Raw genomic sequence first — 24,838 nt, forward strand, 5'->3', positions numbered from 1 at the left:
GCTCTGAGCGGGGGGCCCTGAGCGAGGGGCTGCGACCCGGCCTTGACAACGTCTTATTTACATCTCCAGGGGAGCAAAGTCTCTGAACTTCAAAAACCGCCTTTTCACAGATTAACCGTCCTCCCCGTTCTCCCCCTCCACCCCCGTGACTTTGACACCTCATTCAAAGCGGCTGGCGAGGGACGACCCCCCCCCCCCCCCAACACCACCGCCGTCCCCCCGCCGCCCTCCTTCCCAAGGAGGCGCCTTTTCAAGTGCAAAGCCCAGGGGGTTTAACCCTCCCTCCTCGCTCCCGCCGGCCAGGCCCCGCACGGCCAAGGGCCGCCGCTCGCTCTCGCCCCCGCGGACGGCCAGCAAAGTCTCCCCGCGCGCCTCGCGGCGAACTCTGCAGCCCGAAGACGCCGGCTGCTAAAAAGCCCCGAAACGAAAGCGGCGCGCTTTCCCCGAGCTGCTGAGCCCTGCCCGCGCTCGGGCCGCCTCTCGACGCGGCCGGCCGGCCCTGTTTCCGCTACAAAGGCCGGCGGCGGCGGCGGGATGGCGGCCCGCGTACCTGTGGGACACTCGCAGTGGAACTCGTTGATCTTATCGACGCAGTTGCCGTTGTGCAGGCAGGGGCTGCTGGCGCACTCGTCCGTGTTGATCTCGCAGTAAACGCCCTCGTAACCTGCAGGCGAGAAGGACCCGCGGCGCCGTCAGCGCCCGGCCGCGCGGGGCGTCCCCGCCGGGGCGCCTCGGTTGGCCCCCGGGAGCCACCAGCTCCCCGCTGACGGACCTTAGGCGCACAACTTGAGTCGGTGGTTCTCCGCCCTGCCCCTGGCCTGAGCCAGCCCCGCGAGCTTTGCAAGAAGGGAGAGCGCAGAAGCAGCCTGACCCCGGCGCCCAGCTCTCCGCTCCCCGTTACCCCCGTCGCTGCGGCAGACTCCAGAGTCTTTACCAAACAGCGAGCTCTTTTCTTTTCGCTTTTCTCCCTGAACGAACAAGCCTCTCGTGGCCGCTAGCCCAAATCAATCCTGAGCTGAAGCTCGTGGATGCCGGGAGCCTTCCCCTCGCCTGCCGGCAGCTCCTGGCGCAGAGACCCAGGAGGGCCAGGCGTCCCTCTCCCGCGCTCGCAGCGAGGCTGCGAGAGCCCCTCTGCTCACCGGGCATGCAGATGCACTGAAATTCGCCAATTTGGTCCAGGCAGGTGGCATCGTTCTGGCAGGGATTGGAGAGGCACTCGTTGACGTCTATCTCGCAGCGCGGCCCCGAGTAGCCCTGCAGGCACTGGCACTGGAAGGACCCTTGCGTATTGATGCATTTCCCCGCGTGCTCACAAGGGTTGGCTCCTGAAAAATTCAAGTGTCGTTTACAGGACACAGCTAGAGAGCTGCTCACAGTCCCCAGCCACACGCGAGGTCCCCGTCTGCGCTTTCTCCAGCTGCTCCTCTTCTGTTTGCACCAGCTCCTCAGCCTTCGGGGCCAGGGCCGGCTCCCAGCACTCACCCAGCGAGCACTCGTCCACGTCCTGGTTGCAGGCTGGCCCCATGTAGCCCGAAGGGCAGGTGCAGATGGCTTTGCCATTGACAGGATTGGTGTCACAGTTGGAGCCTTCGTTGCAGGGGTTGCTGATGCAGGCGTCATCGAGGTGGCACAGCAAACCTGCGGAGCAACAGGCACGCTCACCTCAGGGCTGCTAGCCATGCAAGTCATGACGCACCTTCCCCTAGACGCCAGCAGCCCGAGAGAAGAGCCCGGGGCACGCACAGGGAGCTGCCTGTCCACCCCAGTGCACCCCCTCCATGGGGGCAACGCAGGACGGGGGCCTCACCCGTCCGGCCATGGGGGCACTCGCAGTAGAAGGAGGCCACCCGGTCGTGGCAGGTGGCTCCCTGGAAGCAGGCGGCCATGGCACAGTCGTCGATGTTCTCGCTGCAGTCCTCGCCAGTCCAGCCGTTGACGCAGACGCAGTTGTAGCCACCGTGGTTGTTGTGGCAGGTGCCTCCGTTTTGGCAGGCGTTGGGCATGAGCTGACACTCATCCACATCCTCAGTGCAGTACTGGCCTGCGAGGGCATGGAGACACCAACGTGAGGCTCAACGTGAACGCACGTCCCACGCTCCCGGGCACAAGCTCTGCGGGCCAGGGAGAAACGCTCCTCGTGCCCAACACGAGTAACTCTGCACTCGGTGAGGCAGCACCGCTTTCTCCACCCTGCCTGTGGCATGCCCTGGAGCAGGACCCAGCTGGGACCCGCTGCACCCTCGCTCCCTGCGGCAGCGTTACCTGTCCACTCCGGCGGACACTGGCAGTTGTAGGTATTGACGCCGTCCACGCACGTGCCTCCGTTCTTGCAGTTGTTCCCCGGACAGTCGTCGATGTTCTCCTCGCAGTTCTGACCCGCGAAACCTGAGCAGAGCAAAGAGCCGGATCTGCCGTCTGCTACCGGCCGCGGGCGCAACGTCCCGATGCAGCCGGGACGTCTCCCTTCGCGCCGGGGAGAGAGGGGACGGCGAGGGGCGCCGGCTTCCCGTAGCACGGCCGGGCCACCGAGGCCCTCACCGGCCTCGACCCAAAGTTCACATCCCAAACGGGGACTCCCCGAAGCCACGCGCGGAGCCACAAGCTCTGGCTCCAGCGCGGCGCCCGCGCCCCTGCCTCCCCGGGAAAACACCCGGCAAGCATCGGGTGCAGACGCAGCGCAGGCACCGCGCCGCCTCGCTCCCCGTTAGCCATTAACCCGCTCCGCGCTCGGCTCGGGCGATCGCAAGCGCGCAGCCTCCCCTGCAGCCCGCCACCGGGCCGCCGCGCAGCCGGCCCAACCTGCGGCAGGTTACTAATTAATGCGCGCAGACAGCCCGGCAGGCTCCCTCCAGCCCGGCTTTGAAGCGAGCCGCCCGGTTTCATCTCGAGCCCCGTCCCACCTCCCGCAGGGCTCGTTTCTGATACGCAGCTCGCCCGGGAGGCAGCAATCGCAGGAGCCTGGCAGCCGGCTGCTTCCTCCGCGCGGGGCGGACGGGGCGTCCCCGGCGCGAGGCTCGGCTTGCCGAGGCCCGGAGCACCCCGGCTTGCCCGCAGTGGCGGAGCATCCGGCCGGGAGATCCGCCCCGCCGACCGCGCGGCGAGCCGGGATGAACCGGGACTGCTCCCACCAACGCTTGTGGCATCAGGCCCTGAAAGTAGCGTTTCCCCCGGAGGAGAATTCTTCGCTTCCAAGTCTCTCCCAGCATGAATCACGGCTCCCAGCGCTTGCCTAATCCCAGCCCTTTTCCCCGCACAGCCCAGCTGCTTGGTTTTATCGCCTCCATCTGATAGCGTGGCACGCACGGAAACCGAGCAGCCCCGACCTCTCCCCACGGCGCGCGGGCTGCCAGGCCCTTATCGGGATATCTGGCAAGCAACCCCGTCGCCCTCCTCCCCGGCCTCCCCACCAGCACTTGTTAACATTTTGAACTGTCACTGGTCCCTGTTCCAGGTTAAGAGCTGCATTGACTGTAAACACAGCCCGGCATCCCCGGCACGGCCGGCCAGGGCACGGGGACGGACGCGCAGCCCGCGGGGCCGGAGCTGCGGCTGCACCCGCTGCCTCGTCGGGGCAGACGCGCTGGCACCTCGCCGCAGCGCTGCCGACGCCACCAGCAGCCTCTCTGCCAGCGTCCCGACGAGCCGGCCACGCGGCTGGCTGGCAGCTCGCTCGGCCCGGCCGCGCCGAAGGACAGGCGCTAGCCCAACGGCGGCTCCGCGGCGAGGCAGCAGACCGGGTGGCTGCAGCCCCGGGCAGCCGGAGCGGGACGGAGGCACGGCCGACCCCTCCGAACCCAGCCCCGGCGCGGCGTCAGCTCTCCCCGCTCGTGTCTTCCCACGGGAAGGGACGGGCCAGGCTGGCGCGAGGGGCTGCCGCGGCTCAGCGGGGCCCCTGGGGCCGTCTAGGTGCATCTTCACCCAGTGCAAACGTGCAAACTCCCCCAACGCCGCCTGCGCTCCAAGGTGTTCAAAGGCCTTCTGAAGATCTGGATCGGGCTGCTTACACCAGCAGAAACAGCTTAACGTGCTCCCCTCTGTTTTACAGGCAAAGGGATCAAGGTGCACAGGCTTATGGACTAGTCCTAGGCCAAACAGGAGGAGCACCGAGCCTGGCGCAGGACCCAAGGCCCTGGCTCCCCGCGGGGGGTTTGCCCCCATCTCTCTCCAAAGGGCTGTGCTTTCCTCTTGCTAGCGTCAGCCCCATCATATGAAAAGCAATAACAGTTATTTATGACTGCTGGTAGGAGTCCAAAGCAGATAACGTTGAGTTGCACCTCGTTTTTAAGCAGCTGGGCCGAGACTGAACAGCAATAACTGGCAATGTCTTAGATACCAGGAGTAACTCATTTTGAACCATCCGAATGAGTAATTAGTACTGCAATTACTTTAAACTCAGGGTTACGTTCTGCAGCAATGGCATGATAAAACAGACGAGATTAGTTTAACTTTAAGAAACCTGGCACAGTCAGGCCTCTCTGGAAATGAAAAGGGGACATTGTTTCCTGATCTGCTGCACTACATACCAGGATATCAATCACTCCCTTATCATGTGAAACAGCCCCCAGTCCCTCATGCCTCTGCCAGAACCCGATACAGCTCTTGCAGCAGGACACATGCCTACAGCAGCCCGATCCGCGGAGGTGCGCTGGGAGCCCGCGGTCCCTCCGGAGCCACCTGGCAATTCATCCGGGGCCGTGCCACCCAGCGGGAGGCAAACCAGTTAATGCAGCATGCAAATCTCCTGGAAGCAGCCTGTGAAGCCACAGCTGGGTGTGAAAGCACCGACCTCCCCCCATGGCAGGATTTTCCCCCCGAGGTGATACCTCACACCGACGTGCAAGACGCTTTGGTTGCTCTCGGGAAACTGCCTCGTCAGCTGTGCACCTGGGAAGGGCCGGCGCTGCGGTTCGCCCTGCCACCATCCGCCTGCCCTCCCCTGCGGCGCTGCGTCTCCTCCCTGCCAGCGCTCGGAGCTGCCTCCCGCGGAGCGGCCAGCGGCGCTGCCTTCGCCGGGGCATTTCCGACGCCGGGGCATCGCTCATGGGAACGAACTCCTTGCTCACGTGCACGCTCACGGGTCCTTGCAGCGACTCTGCAGGGCTGCACCGTTGTGCAGCGGCTCACCCATCTGCCTGGCCTGGAAGGAAACGCTTCCTTCCTCGGGGCACAGAGAAAAGCTGCTTGCCCCCTTCTACCATCCTGCCCCCCCTCGGCGTGCAAGGGCCCAGCCGCTGCAGGGTTACCGGTGACAAAAGGAGATAAAAGAAATCCCATAGCTGTTCCGCCGTGCGAAGGTTTCTCAGGCAGCTTAACGCGGCCGATAGCATCTTTCCGAGGGGGAGGCCAGATGCTTCCTCTCCGCGTCTGCCACAGACAGGTGGAGGAGGCTGGCTGGGGCGAGCAGCGAGATTAATCCCCCGGCAAACAAAGCCTGGCCGCCGAGCGGGGCCGCGGTGGTGGCGGCGGCGGCGGCGCTCTTGGCCGGCTGCTCTCCAGCAGGAAGTTCACCAACTTCGTCTCTCCAGCGCGAGCGGGGAGGACGCGTGGGGCAGGCGAGCCGCGCTCCGCCAGTTCCTCTCTCCCTGCCCAACCACGCTTGCAAACCGCTGCCCCCGGGCAGAAGCGAAAGGACTCGCTGGGTTCAGAGGGCATTTTCGCAGCCTCTTTTCTTCCTGCTGGCTTGCAGGGCGCTCAGCTCCTGTGCACGGCGCAGCGCAGCGAGCACGGAGAGGGTCTCCCTTCCCCAACTCCGCTCACACTCGGAAACTTACCAAAATAGCTATTCCTGGATAATTATTCCATTCTGGAAGTGGATTAAGCTAAAGCGGAAAAAGGCACTCTTATTCTGGAATATGAGCATCCGCACAGGGGCCTCTATTGAAACAGTTGTTTGGAAGAGCTATTTTGGTGAATCACCAAGTATAAAAAGCCCCCAGATGACCTCTCTTCTTAAGGGACAGCTGCCCAACATCTTCCCAAGCACACCCGGTGCAGCTCTGCTCCAGCTACACTGCAGCTACTTGTTTCTCTCATTCCCCAGAGCAGTAACTTGAGTGAAGATTTGGCACTGCTTGTTTAGGGAAGTTTTTACAGATTTGCTGAAATTTCTGCATTGTGACAGTCCACAGAAAGCAGGATGAAAAGCCAGTTCCCAAGAAAAATGTCAGCTCACACAAAATAACTGGCCCAAAGCGTTTCTCTGTTTTACTCCATCCCAGCGCCTGAGCATCCCGCCCTCAGCAGAGCTGCAGCCAAGCCGGGCAGCCTTTCACCCTCCGGTTACGCAGAGGGAACAGGTCCAGCGCAGCCAAAGGCAGTTTTCTCTAGATGCTCTTTAGGCATACAGCTCTCACTGGAGCTGGTGCCTGCATATCTCAAACAGCCTTGGCCACCGTGACTTGCCAAAGGCCGCGCGGGGCAAAGGAGCGAAAGGGGGCTGCAGAAGGGACCCCAGCCTCTCACCATTGCCTCGGAGCTAGCAACCAAACGGCCAGAGCAAGCCTGCCGACGGAAAGGCAGCCCCTACCTGGCAGACACGTGCAGTCGTAGGTGGTGTCTCCGGTCTGGCGGCAGGTTCCCCCGTTCTGGCAGGGCGAGGGATTGCAGGGCACGTAGAGGTGCTCGCAGTTCTGCCCGGTGTACGCGGGCTTGCAGGAGCACTGGTAGGTGCCGACCTCGTTGGTGCAGCTCCCGCCGTTCTTGCAGACGGGAGGCAAGATGTTGCACTCGTTCACGTCCTGCTTGCAGTTGGCCCCGTGAAACCCGGTTGTGCAGCGGCAGACGTAGTGGGCCTCAAACGGGACGCACTGCCCTCCGTTGGCGCAGGGGTTGGAGGCACAGGGATCGGCCTGCTGGCAGGTTTTACCTGGGGAACAAGGCGGGTGAGGGACGAAGGATGAGGACGCAAACTGCAGCTCGTGCACTCAGGCGGGGAAATCCTTGTGCTGGGGAATCCGGAAACCCAGAGCGCAAACCCAGCTCTGCGGGCGACTGTGCTGGAACCAAGCATGCTACAGGGGGTGCAATTAATTCCTCCCTCCTGCCCACCCCAAAACCTTCATCTGTGCAGGACGCTTGCAGCTAACAGAGCTGGGGCCTTCCCAGTCCGTGCACCTGCCAAGCTGGCTGCTCAGGTTTGTAAACCCTCCCCAAGAGGAGCGCAGGGGAATCCCAGTCCCAGTGCCCCGGCCTCACCTGACCACCCGGGCGGGCAGCGGCACTTGTACTCGCTGAGCGTCAGCAGGTCGCAGGTGCCCCCGTTGCGGCAGGGGTTGTTGAGGCAGGCGTTCTCGCGGGGCGTCAGGCAGAGCTCGTCGGTGAAGCCCACGCGGCAGGCGCAGGTGTAGTCCACGGTGCTGCCGCGCACCACGGGGGTGCAGGTGCCGGCGTTCTTGCACGGGGAGCTCAGGCAGGGGTTGGGCAGCTGGCACCGGTCGCCCACGTGGGCGCCGTTACACCTGCGAGAGAGCCAGAGACACGGTCAGAGCAAACCCGCAGCCTCTCCGCGAGGAAAGACCGTCCCGGGTCCGGCACCGGCGCTGGCGGCACGGCACGGGACCCCGCAGCAGGGACACCCTGCTACCAGCTCAGGACAACGGGCGCGCCAGGTTTGCAGCCAGCCAGGCGCCCCGCGCGGGGACCGGGCACGGCATCCCTGCACGTCTACGCTGGCAATCTAAGGGCTCTGTCCCGACCGCTCCGGGCTGAGCTGCACCTTGAGAGAAGAGGAAGATCAAAGAGAAGCCTGTAACAAAGGCTTCCCCCATCAAGGGGCCTGCTCACACTTGCAAAACCACAATCTCCAGCGCTGACATCCTGCGTTTCATCACAAAGTGCTTTCCCTCGCCTGGCTGAAGAGGAAACCGAGGCACAAGGGGGACGGGATTCGCCCCGTGCTGCCGGGAGCAGCACCCGCCTTCCCTGAGCCTGACCTGGGACGTCTGCGGGACCGCCTACGGCAGTCGGACACGAAAAAGCGAGGGCTCGGCCGTCGACCTAACCCGGCCGTCCCCACCGGCGCCCGAGACCTTCCCCGAGATAAGGCCTCTGCAGAGCGACGCGCCCCGGCGGCGGGAGGCACCGGCGGCCTCCCCGGCGAGCACCCGCCTGCCGCTTCTCCCCCCGCGGGGGCCTTGAGAAAGGGCCACCGGCTCGGCCATCTGTCACCAGAAGCCAGCAGGGCCGAGGCAACCGTCTCGTGGAGAGCCGGGCCAGGCGACGGCGACGAGCGGCGCGAGGGCAGATCTCACCCGACATCGCGCCGCCGAGCTGGGAGGCCGGAGCCGTGGAGCCGGATGCCAGCAGCCCCGCCGAGCTCGCCGGGTTGCATGCAGGACCCTGCAGAGGGGCGACCTGGCCCCAGCCAGTCCCACCACCGCCCAGCGCAGAGGCCACCGGCACGCTGGGGCAAAGCCCCTGAGCAACGCCCGCTTGGGCGATGGGTGCTCCCCTCCGGGGGCAACGTGCCCCGGCCGCGTCTCGGGGGGACGGAGCGAAGCTCTGCGAGGTGACGCCGAGGGCACCTGAACATCAAAAGATCTCGGAGACGAGGCCCTTCAACACCTCTCTGGCACAAGTCCTCCCGCTCAGCACCTTTCGCTCGGCGCTTTCAACACAAGGTGCTGCGCGTTTCTCCCTTCGAGCTGGTCTGCTCACATTACGCGGCTTCAAAGGGGAGATTTATGGTAGCAGCCGGGCTTTTGCTGCACCGCGAGTGGCTCTGCATGGCCAGGGACGGGAGGACGACGGCCACGGCCCCATCCAGGCACGCCTTGTCCCATGCCGCAACGCCGAGGCCACCACGTGCTGCGGACCCCGGACGGCTTGGACGGTGCACCACGCCACACAGCCCCGGTCCAGCCCTCGCCTCTCTCCATCCTCTCTCCAAGCACTATTTTAGACGCCTGGCTGCTCTCCAGAGCCTCCAGGCATCCCGGCGGCGAGCAGCGGCTCGACCACGCGCGGGAGCAGGACGGGGCCTCGCAGCCCTTCGCGCTGCCCGCCTGCACTCGCGCCCGTTCCCACCCGAGCCGGCGGGACCTCAGCTGCCCTGAACCACGCGCGCAACCTCCAGCACTCGCGCGCCCACGGAAAACGCCGTTCTCCTCGGACCTGACCTCGGCACGTTAGCGACGAGGCGGCACTCGGCTGCAAGCGTCCGACCCGCGTGCACGCGCCAGCGCGGCTCGCTCGGGCTCTGCCCGCGGCCAGCAAGGCTTCTGCTTCCGCGCCCGGCTCCAGCGCTTCGCCGTCCCCCTCGTCCCCTCCCGCAAGGGGACGGCGGCTCCCCGAGGGGGCCACCGCCCCGTCGCCGCGCGGGGCCATGCAAGCAGCACTTTGCTCACGCGGTGCGATAGCGGAGACGATCTCGGGGACCCCGGGAGACGGGCAGGGCAGAACCCCCCCCCCCCCCCCGGGGGCACGGGGTCCCGCAGCAGGAGGGGGCAGCGCCAGCTCCGGCAAGGCCGCTGCAAGCCGCCGGGCTCCAGGCGGCCCCGAACCGCAGCCACCCCGGGAGCACGGGGCTGCGGCGGCGGCCGGAGCGCGCCGTCTCTGCCCTGCTCCCCCTCTCCCCTCCTCCTCCTCCTTTTTTTTTTTTTTAACCCAATTCTGGTTTCATTGTTGAGGATTGTGTGAGAATTTGTCCGGATTCGGCGACATTTTGAGTTAATGAGACGGCATTATCCGGGCCAAATGAAAAAGAAAATGCGGATAATAATAAATCAGGGCATCTGCGAGGCGCACAAAGGGCGGCGGGGAGCAGGTGTGCATGCTAATGAGGGCCGAGCAGCTGCCGCGCGCCCGGCAGCCAATGCCCGCGCCGCCGCGGGGGCCGCCGGCCCGGCCCCGCGCGCGGACGCGCCAGCGGCCGGCTCCGCCGCCGGCTGCCGCTCCTCAGAGGGGCCTTTGTGCAGGGCCCCCCCCGGGCGGCCGCGCAGGCACGCCGCCTGCAAACCGCCAAAGGGTGCAGTCATCTGTTAAAACCGCCGGGTTTCCCCCCCCCCCCCCACATCCCGCTTCCCTGCGCCACACACACACGCACACACACACGCATATGCATGCAAACACACGCACACACACACACGCATGCACGCACACCCATGCACACACACGCGCATGCATGCACGCACACCCATGCACAGACACGTGCATGCATGCACGCACACCCATGCACACACACGCACATGCATGCACGCACACCCATGCACACACACGCACATGCATGCACACACACCCATGCACACACACGCGCATGCATGCATGCACACCCATGCACACACACGCACATGCATGCACGCACACCCATGCACACACACGCACATGCATGCACGCACACCCATGCACAGACATGCGCATGCACGCACACCCATGCACACACACGCACATGCATGCACGCACACCCATGCACACACACGCGCATGCTTTTTTTCTTAAAACCCTCCTCAGCGCTGTTGCCCTGGTGCAGAGAGAAAAGGCGGAAAAAAAAATTAGAAAAGGAAAGCGCGGGAAGAGCTGCAGCCCTGGAGCCTCTCCCGCCTTTCAGCAGGAGCAGGGCAGCGGGACGAGCCGGGCGCCCAGCACCGCGGGATGCTCAGCGACGCCCGGGCCGCCGGCACGGCCCTCCTGCCCGTTTGCAGCGGGCGCCCCGAGGCGCCGCGCTCCAGCTGCTGGCGCAGAGCTTCATTCGCGCTCGGGAAAGCTCGCCGGGGCTGGCGCCCGACCCGCTGCCCGCTCAGCGACGGCTCTCGGGCTGCACCAGGGTGCCCAGGTGGTTCCCGAGCTCTTGCTTCAGGAAAGCCCTGGGGTTTCACGGGAGCGCACAGATTTTTTTTTTTTTTAATGGCTTTCTATTTATTTGTTTTAAAAGCTGGTTGATGGGCGCCATCAATTCCAGAGGGCAGCTGAGGGCACGAGCGATGCTTCAGTACGGGCCGAGGCTCAGAAAGGGGCACGAACGGGCACAGGAGATCGGGGCGGGCACAACCCAGCACCGGATGCTGCTTCCGCACCGAGGAGGCTATTTGCAGACCTAAACCGAAAAGCAGCATTAAAGCAACTTTTCAGGAAAAAAACCAAAACAAAAACTAAAAACCCAGCCAGAAACAGCCACCCTTAAAATCCAGCATTGCCCCTGTCCCGACCAGTACGGAGGTTTATATCGCTCGGAGTCGGGCCGCGCGACCGGCCGCCCAGCTGCCCGCCAGGGCCGAGCCGCGACAACCGGCTGCTGAAGAGGACGACGCTGGTGGAGCCGCCGGCCCCGCGGCGCCTCGCCGCTTATCGACGCTGCCAACCGGCCGTTTCGCCCGGAGTCACGGCTCCCGGAGCCCGGCGGGACGCGGAGCCTCCCCCCTGGGCAAGGCGAGCGCTCCAGAAGCGGGCGAAGAAGCCGGGCAGCCCCAGACGGACCCCTTTCTGGGCGCTGCCACGTGCAGAAAGCCCGGGGTCGGCCACGGCGCCCTGCAGCTGCGCCGGAGCGGCGGGCAGCGCGGGCCGCGCCGGGGCGGGGGGCCAGGGCTGGCGAGGCAGCCGTCTCGGGGGGCTCGCCCTCTCGGCGCCGCCGGGCGCCCCGACGCGGCAGCATCACGCCGCGAGCTCTCCGCTGGCGTCTCCCGAGCGGGCGCTGCCCCGACCACATCCAGAGCAGCTCACGGAAATGAACTTGAAAGACATCAAAGCTACACTTTAATTACATATATATATATATATCTATATGTGTGTGTGTGTGTATATATATATGTATAGAAACACACATTTCATACCTATACATAATTGTGCAGGACAGGGCAGGTGCTTCGGGGTCAGCTCAGCAGAGGTGCCCGCGTCGCCCGGCCCGGAGCATCCCCCCGGAAAGCGCTGCCGGCGAGGGCGCAGCAGCTCCCAGCGCAAACGGGAACCGCTACGAACACCAGCAGCGCTGCCCCCCCCGCCCCAGGCAGGCAGCTGGGAACCGTTTCCGTTTAGTCCTTAACCCGGCAGAGCCGCACCGGCCAGCTGAGCGGCGAGCCGACCCCGCGCCGCGGCGGCGCGCAGAGAAACGCTCCCCCCCCCCCGGCCCCGGGCGGCGACGACAAAGTCCCTCTCCAAATTCCCTTCGTTTCCCCCCAGCGACTTTTTGTTTTGAGAGGTCAAGGAGAGGCTGGCGGCTCGATTCCCACGACACGGGGCCGCCACAAGCATTCTCCCCTCTCTCAGCTCTGCCCCGACCAAGTTTCCTCGTCGTAGCACACAAAATGCAACGGGGTCGGGGTTGGGGGGGGGGGGGGGGGCGGCGATTAATCATACGCGGCGCTGCCGACCCATAAATCTCCCGCGCGCGTCACACGAGACGCGAAGACGCTGAGCTGGGTCAGACAGCGAGGCCCTGGGGACGGCCTGGGAACCGAAACGCGGGCCCTCGGCCCCGGCGCGCCCCCTTAGCGAAGCCCTAACCGCGGCAGCTCCGCGGGGCTCCCGGAGCCGCAGACCGGGGGGGCGGCAGCACGAAGGGACCGCAGGAAGCGCAGCGCAGCCCGGCGCCGCTGCCGCTCCTGCTTCGTCTTTTTTGGGTGGTTTTTTTTTTTTTTTTTGCTGCCCTTTTGTTTGCTTCCTCCCCGCTCGCAGGCTTCTCCTCCAACCCGCCAGCAACAGGTCCTGCCGCTCCCGCGCTCGGCCTCCGAAGCAATGCAGCCTCTGAAAGCATCCCGAGGCAGATGTTTCCCTGACCTTTCACCCCCCCCCCCCGACTAATTCGAGAGTTTTGCTGTTTTCCTTCCCGAGCTAAGCTGCCATCTGCCGCTGCAGGCGCAGCTGCCAGCCAAGCGCTCGCCCGGCCCGGCCCACCCCGCGCCCAGGGCTGCGGGCCGCTCCGCGGGGGCTCGGCTCGCTCGAGCCTGCCTGAAAGGTGCCGCCTGCCCGGAGGAAGGCCGGGCGGCGAGGAGCTCCCGCAGCTGAGAACTGCCACGCTCGTTGCACCCGGGCACCCCTGCGCTCACCGCGGCCGGGGGGGCGGCATCCTACCCCACCTCCCGGGCATCATCTCTAAGGTCACGGCAGGCGTGGAGGCAACGCTCATGCTGGGCTTAAAACGGGCAAAACGAACCGGAAAGCAGCCGCAAAGCCCCGTGCAAGCTGGAGAGCCCGGGCCGCCAGCAGAGAGGCCGTCCCCGGCCCCGTCAGGGCTCCGGGCGCAGAGCGGGGAGGCTGCCGGCGCGCCGCTGCCCCCCGCCTGGCTCCCGCCGTCCCCTCTTCCTCACCCTCGTCTGCTGGAAACAGAAGCGGCTGCGCTCGCCTTCCCCGGGGGGGGGGGGGGGAGCACCGTGGGAAAGCGGAGGAGGGCAGGGTCGGGCTGCGCTCGGGCCCCCGGCTGCCCGGTAAAGCAGCAGAGCGCCCCGACCCGGCGCCCGCGGTCCCGGCTCGCCCACCGCCGCCGAGGCGGAAACGACGCTCCGACGGCCGGGCCGTCAAGGAAGCAGTTCGGAGACCGTGACCTCGCGCGGTCCAGCGGTTTCCCGCCGCCACGGGATCTCCGTATCCGGAGCTACGAAGACGCTGCGCTCTCGCACAACGTCCCGAGGACGCTCGCTCCAGCGCGATCGGGGCAACGCAGAACGACTCACGACTTCGCGGGGCCACGCGTCAGCCAGGCGATTCGGGTCCCATCTACTGGCCAGCGATAGCTGCGGAAAAGGGGAAACAACCGAGAGGAGAGCGTCCCCTCGCCGCCTGCGGCCGCGGCCCGCTGCTCTCCGCCGTCGAGCGGCGGCGCGACCGTGCCCGATCCCGCCCGCACCTCTCCGCGCCCGTGAACAGCGACCACAACCCTCTGCTTTCACGCGTCCGTCTATGCCAGCGACGCAAACGCAGCGGTTACCAGCCCTTGGGCATTCACGTTTTCCCCCCCCCCCACCATTAAACACCCCCACAGAGGAGCGGCTTTTCCAGTTGCGCCAGTGGCTTCTTGGCGGGCACAGCCTGGAGTCGCCACCCCGGCGTTCCTCGGCCGTTGCACCTCTTCCCCCAACGCGGCGCGGGGCACCTCGTGCCCGACAGCTCGCTGATACCCTGCGAGGAAGGGCTGGGGCTCGCAGCAGATGCCTCAGCGCCACGGAGAGAAAGGATTTGCTTCCTGCTCGGCCTCTGTCCCCCGTTTATTCACACGCCACCAGCTCAAGGAGAAAAAGCTCCTGGTTTCCACACCAGCGACCAAGCTCAGGGGCCGGCTCCCGCAAGGAGCCCCCGCGGGGGTCACCCGTGCAGACGCCCGCCGCCGTGCCGGCTCCCAGCCGCTCGTGCCAACGCCCCATCGAGCCAGCTCCCACCCGGAGGCGCAGGAGACCGCCAGCGCGCGGGGAAGGCCAGGGAGCCCGCTCCCCGCGGGAAAGCCCACCCGAGCATCACGTGCTCCGGCTCGTCTCGCGCTCAGCTCAAAGCGGCCCCTGGCAGGCTGCGCGCGCCTTCTCCTCCGCGCCGGCCGGTGCAGGGCCGGGGACCTCCAGCGCGGAGGGCCAACCCAGCTCCTCGCCAGCCCCGACGTCGGCACGGCCTGCCCGACACCTCCCGCAGCAACAGCGGGGCTCTGATCACCAAAAAAAGGTGCTAGACCGAGCCGGGAGGGTATTTTACTAAGTCCCATGCAGGGCTTACTTCATTAAACACTCCGGGACACTAGCCTGGGAAAAAAAGCCCAATCTCATATAGGGAGGTTGGCTGGCAAAGCAGCAGGCTACTTCGAGTGACATCAGGTTAATAAAGCAAGAGCAGATCTACAGTCTTGTTTAATTAAAAAAAGCAAACTGCAATCCGAAGTCTTTGATGTGTTTTTCTTGCTCCATTTCGTTTTTGACCTAGCCCAAGCCACCTAATGGAGATTTTGAGACCCAGACTTTCATCTGGAAAGAAACTAAAGGAATTCCCAAAGCTGGATACGCTCCTGGTCAGGAGCGAGGAAAAAATATGCTGGAGCCACTGTTCTTCTCACTAGCGTGGCGGGGAGAAGAAAAAACATTTGCTTTGTTTCTTAAGTAGACATTAGTCAGGACAGCCTTGGAATCAAAGTTCCCATTGTAATGAAAAACAATATAATCCCATTACTAAGCAAAGTGGCCAGGCTATTCACCAGCAACAGCAACCAACTACCTGGGAAGGAGCTGCTTTTCAATGGAGGTTCATTCACAATAAACATGAAAGATGTCTAAGGAAGAGACCAAGACAAAACTCGCTTCATTCCCACCCTCAACAATGGGCACCATGGATTTTTTTTTTTTCTTCCCCTTGCGGTTGATTTTGTTGTTGTTGTTTTTATATCCTCTGCTGGTGCAGATCCCCACAGCCCTATTGTCTGTGGGACGGGACCGCTCTGAGCGGGTCCGGGTCCGGTCTCCCCCGCGCGCTCCCCCGTCCACACCGTTCTCCAGCCCCCTTTAAAGGAAGGGCTACTCGGAAACGCTTCCAGAGGCTCCTACCCCAGTGACATCCCTGGAAAACAAGGAAAACAAATCCTTTTCAGGAGTAAGAGCGCGTTTTAGAAAGACCTGCCTGCGCCGGGCCGCGCGTCCCCCGGCCGTGCCCAGCTCTCGGGCTGCTTTCCCGAGCTCCCGAGCTCGGTCTCACGGCGCCTGGGGCTCTGGCACGCGCTGCAGCGCCGGTGTCACCATCTCCCTACGGGACGACAAACTCCTTTTCCCCCCACCCCAAACCAAGTTTTGGCTAAACACTGCGCTGCCCGATCACCATATAAGGAAGACTCCCACCAGGAACACGTGTGGCCCCTACATCCTACCCTTCTAATCCTGAAAATAAAACCCGAGATTAAGATCTGAACAGCTACCAGGAGTTCAAACAAGCTGTACTTAGCTCCCATATTTATAAATGGGAGGAGAGGGGGATTTTTCGGGGCGCAGCGGCACCCGCGAAGCGCAAACCCCACCGAGAGCCCCGGCGATTCGCGCCGGGGACCTTCCGGCGGGGCGAGCCAGGCGGGCAGGAGAAGACAACAGCAAGGCCAACGACGGGGCAGGCTCGGCCGCAGGCAGCCCCGCGCCCGCAGGCAGCCCGGCGGCCGGGGCGCCGCCGGCCCCCGGCCCGCATTCCTGCGCCGCCGTCCTTGGAAACCCACCGCCCCTGCGAAAGGGCCGTCTCCCATCCTGCGTCGAACATTTTAATAGGGGCCGAGGGGCTGGGGACGGGTCACCCGCCCGCCCCGCGCCCGTCCCTCGCCAGCCAGGGCGGCGCGGGCTCTCGGCCGGCCGAGGGACCCGGCGGCGACGGGCGCGAGCTCGGGGGCTCGCTGCAACGTGCCGGCGGCCACGTGCCTCCACGGGCCCCAAGAGAAGGTGCCGAATGGTTTAACTGCTGCGCGCGCGCTTCTGCTCAAGGACAGCAGAGAGTTTCCATCTTGCAATAAATCACGGCACGTTCCAAAACACTCAGCCGCCCGGGCAGCCGATGCCCGCAGGAAGCTCAAGGTCCCCGTGGTGTCACGGAGTCGGTGCCCTGCTGGTGACATGTCCGGCCGAGCCATTTACCACGGCTCTCTGGGCAAGCAGACGCGGGACGGAGCGCTTGACAAAGCAAAGAGCAGGAACACCAAAAGCTCCCTTTTTTTTTGTTTTTACCCTCTCAGGAACAAGTCCTTGGTGGGCACACGAAGCACCACACTGCAGCCCACAAGGGATACCATGGATTAGCCCATGGCCTCCCCAAAACTCAAAGCACCAGAGCAGTGGCTGGCAGGGGGTTGGCCGTTCAATAGTGCCAAAAAAAGCCCAGGATGAGGAGGAAGAGGAGGAATCGGCCCCAAAAGGCAAAGCTCAGCTCTGCAACCCCAGCCCATGCAAGTCTCCAAGCCCGGGACGGACCCTGCACAGACCTGGGAGGCCCAAACAAAGCCTGGCACCGTGAGGAGGGCAACTCTTGGCTACACTGACTTCAGATCAGGCCTAAAGCAACAAGGATCTCCACCGGGACCCCAGGAGGGTCGATAACAGCGCTCCTTGGCGGCGGCTCAGCCCTCCCAGCCCACCGCCGCAGCGGTTTGCCTGCAGCGTGCCCCGTCTATTAAAGAAGGGCAACGTTATAGCATCATTAAAACTTAATAAATGCATTTCCCTATAAATACCATTAAATCCAGTTTTTCGGAAGGGAATTAAGGCGAAAACTTGTTAAAAGAAAATGATTTACGCACAAATAAATTTTTGCAACTTGACCGAGCGTGAAAGTTCCCCATTAAAATGCAACTCCGCTCTCTTTGCTGGAAACGTGCAAGAACCTCAATAACCAAGGCCTAAACGTTAACCGTTTAACTGACTTTTCCAATATTAACTCCAGACTGCCATGGGGGAAGGGGAGGCCGTGACGGGCGAATGCCCAAACGAGGCATCAATTACTGGGCGAGGGAAAGGGCAGCCTGGCTCGGCTCACGCTCCCAACGGCCCGTTTCGGACCCACGCGGGGCTGGCGCCGGCTCTGGACCCCCTCGACGGCGGCAGGCGGAGCAGCGACGAGGCGAGCGCCGAAACGCCTCCCACCCGCGCGGCTGCCGGTGCCCAGCGGGGCGATCCCCGCGGAGCCGGGCGCTGCGGCACGGAGCCCTTCCGCTGCTCCGCAGAGCTCCCTGCCCGCCCGTCACCCACGAACGAGATGCAGATTCACCCCTCGCGCTTCGGCGGACCGCGGAGTCCCGATGCACCGTCTAAAGTCGTCACCTGGAGCTCGGGGATACTTTAACCGTGGAGAACGCTCCGTCCAGATCCAGAGAGCACCAGCTCTGGCTTACTGCGCCCTGCGGCTACTCCCTAGTTAAACACACTCATGCCCTATAAACCGCACATTCCACTCATGCACGCAGGCTGTTACCGTTCGGGACACCTCCGAACGGCAGCAAAACGAGGGTCACCACACCTCTGGGCCTGGAAAGAGCAAGTTGATTTCCAAACAATGTTATTTTAAAACTTGCTAACTGCCTGCTGATTATGTTATCCAGCCCCTTAATTGGCGAATGGCTTGATCTTGGAATGACTTATCCATGTTTCCCTCATGCAACATCCAATAAACTGTAACAGCCTCGGAGCGGAGACGGGTGTGTAGTACCAGCTGGAACAGACAGACTTATCCGGGGCTTGCCCGGGGTGGAATACAGCCTTTCACAGCCAGGTGGTTCGAAGACTGTGCAATAGAGCTGAGTGAAATAAAAACATGCGCCATATGCCAAAACCAGCGCTCTACAGAAGTTGCACGAGGAGCAGACCTCCTGCATCCCAGAGGTTCCCGAGCGCTCATCGGTGCAGGACCGAGCACCCATCCTCCAGGCTTTGCTCGGGCCAGGAGCCCCCCTGATCTCAGGCACGAATAGCTCATTCCCTCCGGATCCTGGGGAGCTATGGAGCAACTTCATCTCAGCTGGTGTTACCCCACCTTTCCTGCTCATCTTGGTGCCACAGGTACAGTCGAGGGACCTACGAGACATCTTCCCTCGAGCGTGACCAGTGCTGGCCCCCAGCCCAAACACAGCACAACACAGCTGGCTGGGAGAAGTCCATCCCAGTTATCCAGGCAATACGGGGAAGAAAAACAAACTAACAAAAAAGGCCTCAGACCAACCAAGGCAAGTTAGCAGGGGTGAGCAGGATCACCTGGGACAACTAATAACATAAGCAGAGATTTTCGTAGAAGAGAGCTAAAAAAAAATCCCACCGCTGTCCCAGTGAGCTCACCAGCTGAAGTTCTCAGCTAAGTTTCTCCTCCACTGGAACCTGCAACAGGTGACGCTTTTGTATTTCTAATCTACTCTCTTACCCATTTCCACCTTGTTCTTTCCGAGAATGAGATCAGACTTGAAATAACCATCAAGAGTTCTCAACATGGCTGAATCACCGCTCGGCTAGTTCTTTAAGAGCTTCCTCTGGTTGATTGTTCAACACTCCACCCTCTTCCTCTCCAGCACCGAGACTGCATTTTTTCTTTGTTATTATTTCATGGAAATAACGTTGGGTTAAAGCACATGAGAAAAATCAAACCAAAAGGAAACTTCCGCCCTTTGCAATGAGATAACAATGACTGAGCAGTTGAATAACTCAAAGGGTACAGTGAGCTGCAGAATTCAGATCACTCCTCTGTCTTCCTGGTTGTCTCCAGAAAGCGTTTTAAGCTAAAATCGTCATCTCTTGCTGCTACAGTCCCTCCTTGAAGGTTTCTTCCCGACTCACCCATTGCCCATGGAAGCTGGCAGGGCTGACGTACATTAGCTCAGGAGCTATATCCCCGACTGAACTGCAGTGCCGCACTGATTCACATAAACAGAGGAAGTACTTTAGCAAACTGGCTTTTCCCCCCTTTCAGTGCAAGCCTAGTGATTAATTTAACTTACTCCTTTCCTTCGCAGTCTATTTTGCTCCTCTGGGCAGGATTAGGACAACACAGCCACAGCCCCTCTGACTTTAATAGGGGAACGCTGGTGGAGCAGGGTTTGAAGCTCAGCCCTCTTTCGTGCCATCTGCTTTTAACTAGTGGAACAAGGGAGGTCCTGGGAATAAAAGTCACGTGGCACAGCAATCTAAAATCAGCCCTACTCATTTGCAGTGATGCCAGTCAAAATCATAGTTATCCAAAACTCTAATTAGGAGCTATCACTACAAGTCCAGAGGATCTTTTGGAAAACCTCATTCTCTCTGGGAAAACGTCTTAGTCAAAGAGGAGCCTTTTCTGGAAAGCCACAGCTCACCAGCACCATGAAACCACACTCCCAAACACTGCAGCAGCCAGCCACCATCTGCCGGGCCAAGCCACCCATAAACCTGACTTTTTAAAGCTGAAGGTCTGGCACAAATGCCATGTGCGGAACAGAAACACCCCACGCCTCCAGCTAGGGGCCTTACAAGCTGCACAAAACTTCGCTGCCGCTCTTGCGGCGCTCAGGGATCCTGCTACGCCTGCCAAGCAACTCGAAAGGCTGTTTAATTAGGCCGCCTCTGTTGCAAGCCCTCTAGCCGATCAAATGCCCAGGCCTCTTCATTCAATTAAAGCTCTGTGTGCCCCAGATCGCCTGGCAAAGGGACAAACAAGATAAGGGACCTGCAGTTCTGCAAACTATCACTGTAAAATAATAAAGGCAGAGAAAGCACCTCATTTCACACTGGTGATTTCCTTTCCGTAACAGGACCGATAACTCAGTTTTGGAGTTATCGGAGTCGTCTTCAAGTAACCCAACCAGCTCTCTCCTGCAACAAACGCCAGGACGCTCGTCCATCGGAGCAGCTTCTCCTTCATACGCTATTTATTTCACTCCACTTTCTAATTGGATTTGTGGGGGAAGCACAATGGAGCTTTATGGCCAAACTTTGTTAAGTGCCAGGCCGAAGGGAGATGTGGCCAGCAGCCAAAATGGTGCATTTCACGCAGGCGCCAAAGGGCAGTGCCAGCTTTTCTGCGTCTGGTATCTGTGTTCTTGGCTCTGCTTTGTTTAAGAAGCTTGGAAGCAAAACTCCTCGTAAAGAGATATTCAAACGAGCGAAAAACAGGATTTTGCTAGCTGCTATCAGGTACCTTGAAAAGTTGCATCTCACCTAGTCCGTCAGTACCTCTAATATCTGCCTTCGTTGCCCCTTAAACGTGCGCTGTATGGGACAGCCTTTTTAACATAATGCAAGCGTGCATCTTACCTTCCTGCTAAAATGACTCACACGTACTTGCAAAACCATCATGGTGCCTGCAGTTGTAAGAGTCACTTCTTTACAGCTATCAATGGAGTTCTTTGAAAGATAACTTTTTCTCTTCAAAAAAAAGAAAACCCACAACTCTACTTTGGGAGCTTCTCCTCTGCATAGAGCTTGCACATCTCAGATCTAATTAGATTCCATCACCATCTGCACATGAAATGTAAATCAGGAGTCGTAGAGACTTAAGAAAAAAGGGAAGAATGACCACAAGGAAAAGGAGGGGTGTAAGGTTGGGGAGGGGGGTGGAGGGTTGGGCATTCTGGGAAGCCATACATGATTAGTCACACAGCATTAATCTGCCTCCCTCAACAATAGCTGCCGAATTTCGACCGAATCCCAGCTGTCGCTCTTTGAATGAAAGAAAACAAGATTTAGAGCGTCAAGCGTTGGTAAGGGCTTCTGTGCAAAAAAAAGTGGCGTGCATTCATTAGTAGCTCACAAAGGGACCCAGCCTTTGTCCATTAAATTGCTCATGTGCCTGATTGATTTGCTGATTTATTTTCACCAAAGGGTTGGGGGGCTCAGCTTGGAGGAAAGGGGTGGGAGGTGCCCAGCTACTGGGTAGAGTAACGGCGCCCAGGCAGATTTGCAAAAAGCAACACACATTGTCAAGGAAAACTGCCATTCAACAGGTTGGGATTGGAAATGCCTTCAGGTTTCTCCCCAGAGAGAACTTCCTATTTGGAAGTTTGGGGTGGGTGGGAACGTTTCCCTGCCTGCTCTCAGCTTAGGGCACGTTTAACAGGCGGAGGGGAAATCTGGCCGGAAAACAGAGTCTTGCCCATTCAGATCTCTTTTATGGAATAGTTTTAAAAAGGGAGCTGGAGTCTTATTCATTTCTCTCGGTTATTGTTCCCTGGGAGCCTGGAGTGAATCGGCCATCGCTGCGGTGGGTCGGATGGTCCTTCAAAGAGTCCCAACATTTTACACATCCGTTTCCCCACAATCAGCTTGGAGAAAGCTCCTTCATGTGTGCCAGATCCTGCAAGAAGGGCTCGATCCTCAGCTTGGCACCAGCTTCAGCAGAGTTACAGGGAGAAGGTGGCCCTGCTTTCCTGCCTTTCCGATGGCCCACCCAGAGCACAGCCCCAGGCTGCGCCGTGCAAGAAATGACCCCTGAAACGTGTATGGAGATGTCCCGAGAACTGTGCAATGGACTAAGAAATGCTGGGGTGCAAGGGACCAAAAGGCAGCACTTCGAGGTAGAAGGGAGCTGGGCCCGGAGTAACTCGGAGACAGACCACCTCCTTCCCCTTCCCGCCGTCCAACGAGCACCGCAGGCCGGGGCCTCGCTTCTGCTCCATCAGCATCAGCAGGGCAGTCTGGATAAGTAACACCAGCAAAACGTGGCCCTTTGCCCATGTTTTTCCACCCAGCCAGGAACAAAGCCCAATCCTGCCCAACTTGTGGCGACTCCTACACAAGCAGGTTATTCTTGCCACTCAAGGAATGAAAATGCATCTTGCCCTATTAAATCCAGAGCCTTCAAAGCAAAGTCAACATGCACGTCAATACTTCGGTCTAGGGAGATGAAAACCCTCTGGCTCCTCCATACTTACTGGCACACCTCAGTCCCGTTGAGGAAAGTTTCACACTTGCCCCCGTTGAGGCAGGATTCGGCAAGCTGCGTACACCGTAAACCTGCAAAGAGGAGGAGAGCGTTAGCCACAGGGCAGGCACCGGGCAGCACGAGGGGGAGGCTGCTGGGCCCCCTCGCGTCGGGGCTGCCGGGCGCCCCTCGCTCCGCCAGGGCAGGGCGAGCCCGGGAGCGAAGGTGACCTGCCGCCGCCAGCAGCACCCGCCGAAGCCTGGTGGCCACCGTGGTGAAAAGCAGGACCCGGCGGCTGCTCTCCAGGCAGAGCAGGGCTGCAGAGGCAGGCAGCAACCGCGCGGCCCCAGCTCCCAGCAGGGAAAGGCTCGCCTAAAAATAAACTCGTGGTGGGTTTTGAGACTAGGACTCTGCCTTCTCGGTACCCTCCCCAGGGGCCAACAGGAGGACTGACAGAGAAGAAAAAAAACAGGTCAGGCCCTTGAGTGACAAATGCCATTTGGGAAAAAACCATACACCCGAGGGCCCGTGAGTTATCACTAACTCGGTAACGAAATGAGTCGCTCGTCACAACTTACTGTGAGTAAAGGTTTCAATGTCTGGCCCTCAGAGCCAAATTCTGCACAGTTACCACAGCAACTCACTGAAAGTACCAGAATCGCTTCCGATTTCTACCAAAGCTCGCTCTTCCCCTTCTCTTCCTCCGCGAGCATTTCACGGCAACCGGTTCTGTGACACTGCTGCGCAGCCGGAGCACTTTCAGACCGCAGCAATTTCAGCTTCGCACCCCGCCAGCCAAGACCCAAACTTCTCCCCGAAGGGCTGCCGAGCCCCACGCGTCTCCGGCGCGGGGTCCAGCCCGGGTCCCCTCGCGGGGTCTCGCCGGGGGCTGCTCCGACCCCGCACCTTTCCCTGCGGACTGCGCCTCTGCGGGGCCGGGGCCCCCGTCCGGGCCGCCCCGGTGCGGAGCCGGGCGACACCGGCCCCGCTGCTCCCCCTCCCCGGGAGGCTCCCGCAACACCCGGCTCCGGCCGAAGCCCCTCGCCCGGGACCCGGGGACACGGCAGGGCCCCGGGGCTCTCGCCATTTGTAGGGTCCTTGTCCCCGGGCCCGGCGAGCCGTCCCCCAAGGTCCCCCCGCAGTTTGCGGCGAGGCACTCGGAGCCGCCCCGGGTGCTGGGGGCGGCGAAGGGGACCGGCGAGGCAGCCAGGTGACTTTCAAGAAACAGGAAACCGAGCAAAAAAAATTTGCAAAACGGCCGAAAGCTCTCGCGGAACAACAGCGGGGAGCGCTGCTCGGCGCCCCGCGCACCCCCCCGCCCGCCGCGCACCTCCGCCGGGGCGCCCAGCCCGGGTCCCCCCCCCGCCCGGTGCCGCTCCAGCTCCGCTCCCCGCGGGACAACCGAGCGCGGAGCCCCGTCGCGGCGCGTCCGGCCGCGGCTCCCCGCGGGGCGGCAGCCGCTCTCCCGCCGCCGCCGCTCCTCCTCCTCCTCCTCCTCCCGCGCTCGCTGCAAACTTCCTCCCGGCGGAGCCCCGAGCCGCCCCGCGCCGCCGAGCCCCGCCGTGCCGAGCCCGCTCCGGTGGGCGGCAGCGGGGCCCGGCGCGTCCCGGCGGCCCCTCACCTCGCGTCAGGGCGGGCAGCAGCGCCAGCAGGAGACCGGGCACCAGGAGCCGCTGCATCCCTGCTCTCGGGGCTCCTGCCCGCTCACAGCCGCATAGATCCGCGGGGCACCGGCCGGCCGTGCCGAGCCGGGCCGTGCCGAGCCGTGCCCGGTGCGCGCCGCCCCGCCGGGAGCCCCAGACACACCGCGCCCCAGCGCCCAGAGCGCAGCGACTCCAGCGCCCGGCGCCTCCCGCGGCTGCTCTGCCCCGGCGGGCCGGGCCGGGCCGGGCGAGGGAGGGCGGGACGGCGCGGGGCGGGACGGCTCGGCACGGCACGGGACGGCCCGGCCCCGCCCGCGCCCGCCTGGCGGGGAGGGGGGGGGGGGAGTCCTCCCGGGGCAGCCCCCCCCCCCCAATGCAGCCCCCGCACAGCCGCGGGGCGCCCCCAGTGCAGCCCTGCACACCCCCAGTGCAGCCCACCCATGCAGCCCCCCCCCGCAGCCCTTGCACAGCGCCAGTGCAGCTCCCCCCCCCGTCCCCAGCCCCAGTGCAGCCCCCCCATGCAGCCCCTGCACAACACCAGTGCAGCCCCCCCGCCCCGTCCCCAGCCCCAGCGCAGCCCACTCATGCAGCTCCCGTGGAGTCCTCGTGCAGCCCTAGTGCAGCCCCCTAACAGCCCCTACACGCCTCCAGTGCAGCCCCCCACGCACGCCTTGCACAGTCCCAGCGCAGCCCTAGGACACCCCCAGTAGACCTGCCCACCAGCCCCATATAACCCCAGTGCCGCCCGCCCGCACCCCTCGCACAGTCCCGGGGCAGCCCCACGGCAGTCCCTGCACAGGCCCTTGCTCAAGGCTGGTACAGGCCCTGCAGAGCCCCACACATCCTCCCCCAGTTCAGCCCCTCAGCCCACAGCAGCCTGGCACCAGCCGTGGGGCACAGACCCGGCGGGCTGCAGCGCCTGCTCCGTGCGCCGTGCACATGGGGCTGGGGGG

The 24,838-nt window shown here is 62.4% G+C and overlaps 1 protein-coding gene across 2 annotated transcripts in view; it reads right to left on the minus strand.

Moving 5' to 3' along the window:
• Window positions 1-24,102, minus strand: part of NOTCH1 (notch receptor 1) — a 43,539-nt gene extending 19,437 nt beyond the window's left edge. For both annotated transcript variants that reach the window (XM_068914732.1, XM_068914731.1), the window contains exons 1-9: window positions 23,864-24,102; window positions 22,253-22,334; window positions 7,195-7,457; window positions 6,527-6,865; window positions 2,263-2,385; window positions 1,808-2,041; window positions 1,483-1,638; window positions 1,140-1,325; window positions 551-664 (exon numbers count right to left, since the gene is read on the minus strand). In XM_068914732.1, the coding sequence (XP_068770833.1) occupies window positions 551-664; window positions 1,140-1,325; window positions 1,483-1,638; window positions 1,808-2,041; window positions 2,263-2,385; window positions 6,527-6,865; window positions 7,195-7,457; window positions 22,253-22,334; window positions 23,864-23,921 (1,555 nt within the window). In that variant the 5' untranslated portion in view covers window positions 23,922-24,102. The remainder of the gene's footprint in view (window positions 1-550; window positions 665-1,139; window positions 1,326-1,482; window positions 1,639-1,807; window positions 2,042-2,262; window positions 2,386-6,526; window positions 6,866-7,194; window positions 7,458-22,252; window positions 22,335-23,863) is intronic.
• Window positions 24,103-24,838: the final 736 nt, after the last annotated feature.

This window comes from Struthio camelus, chromosome 20 (genome assembly GCF_040807025.1).
Source record: "Struthio camelus isolate bStrCam1 chromosome 20, bStrCam1.hap1, whole genome shotgun sequence".
NCBI lineage: Eukaryota > Metazoa > Chordata > Aves > Struthioniformes > Struthionidae > Struthio > Struthio camelus.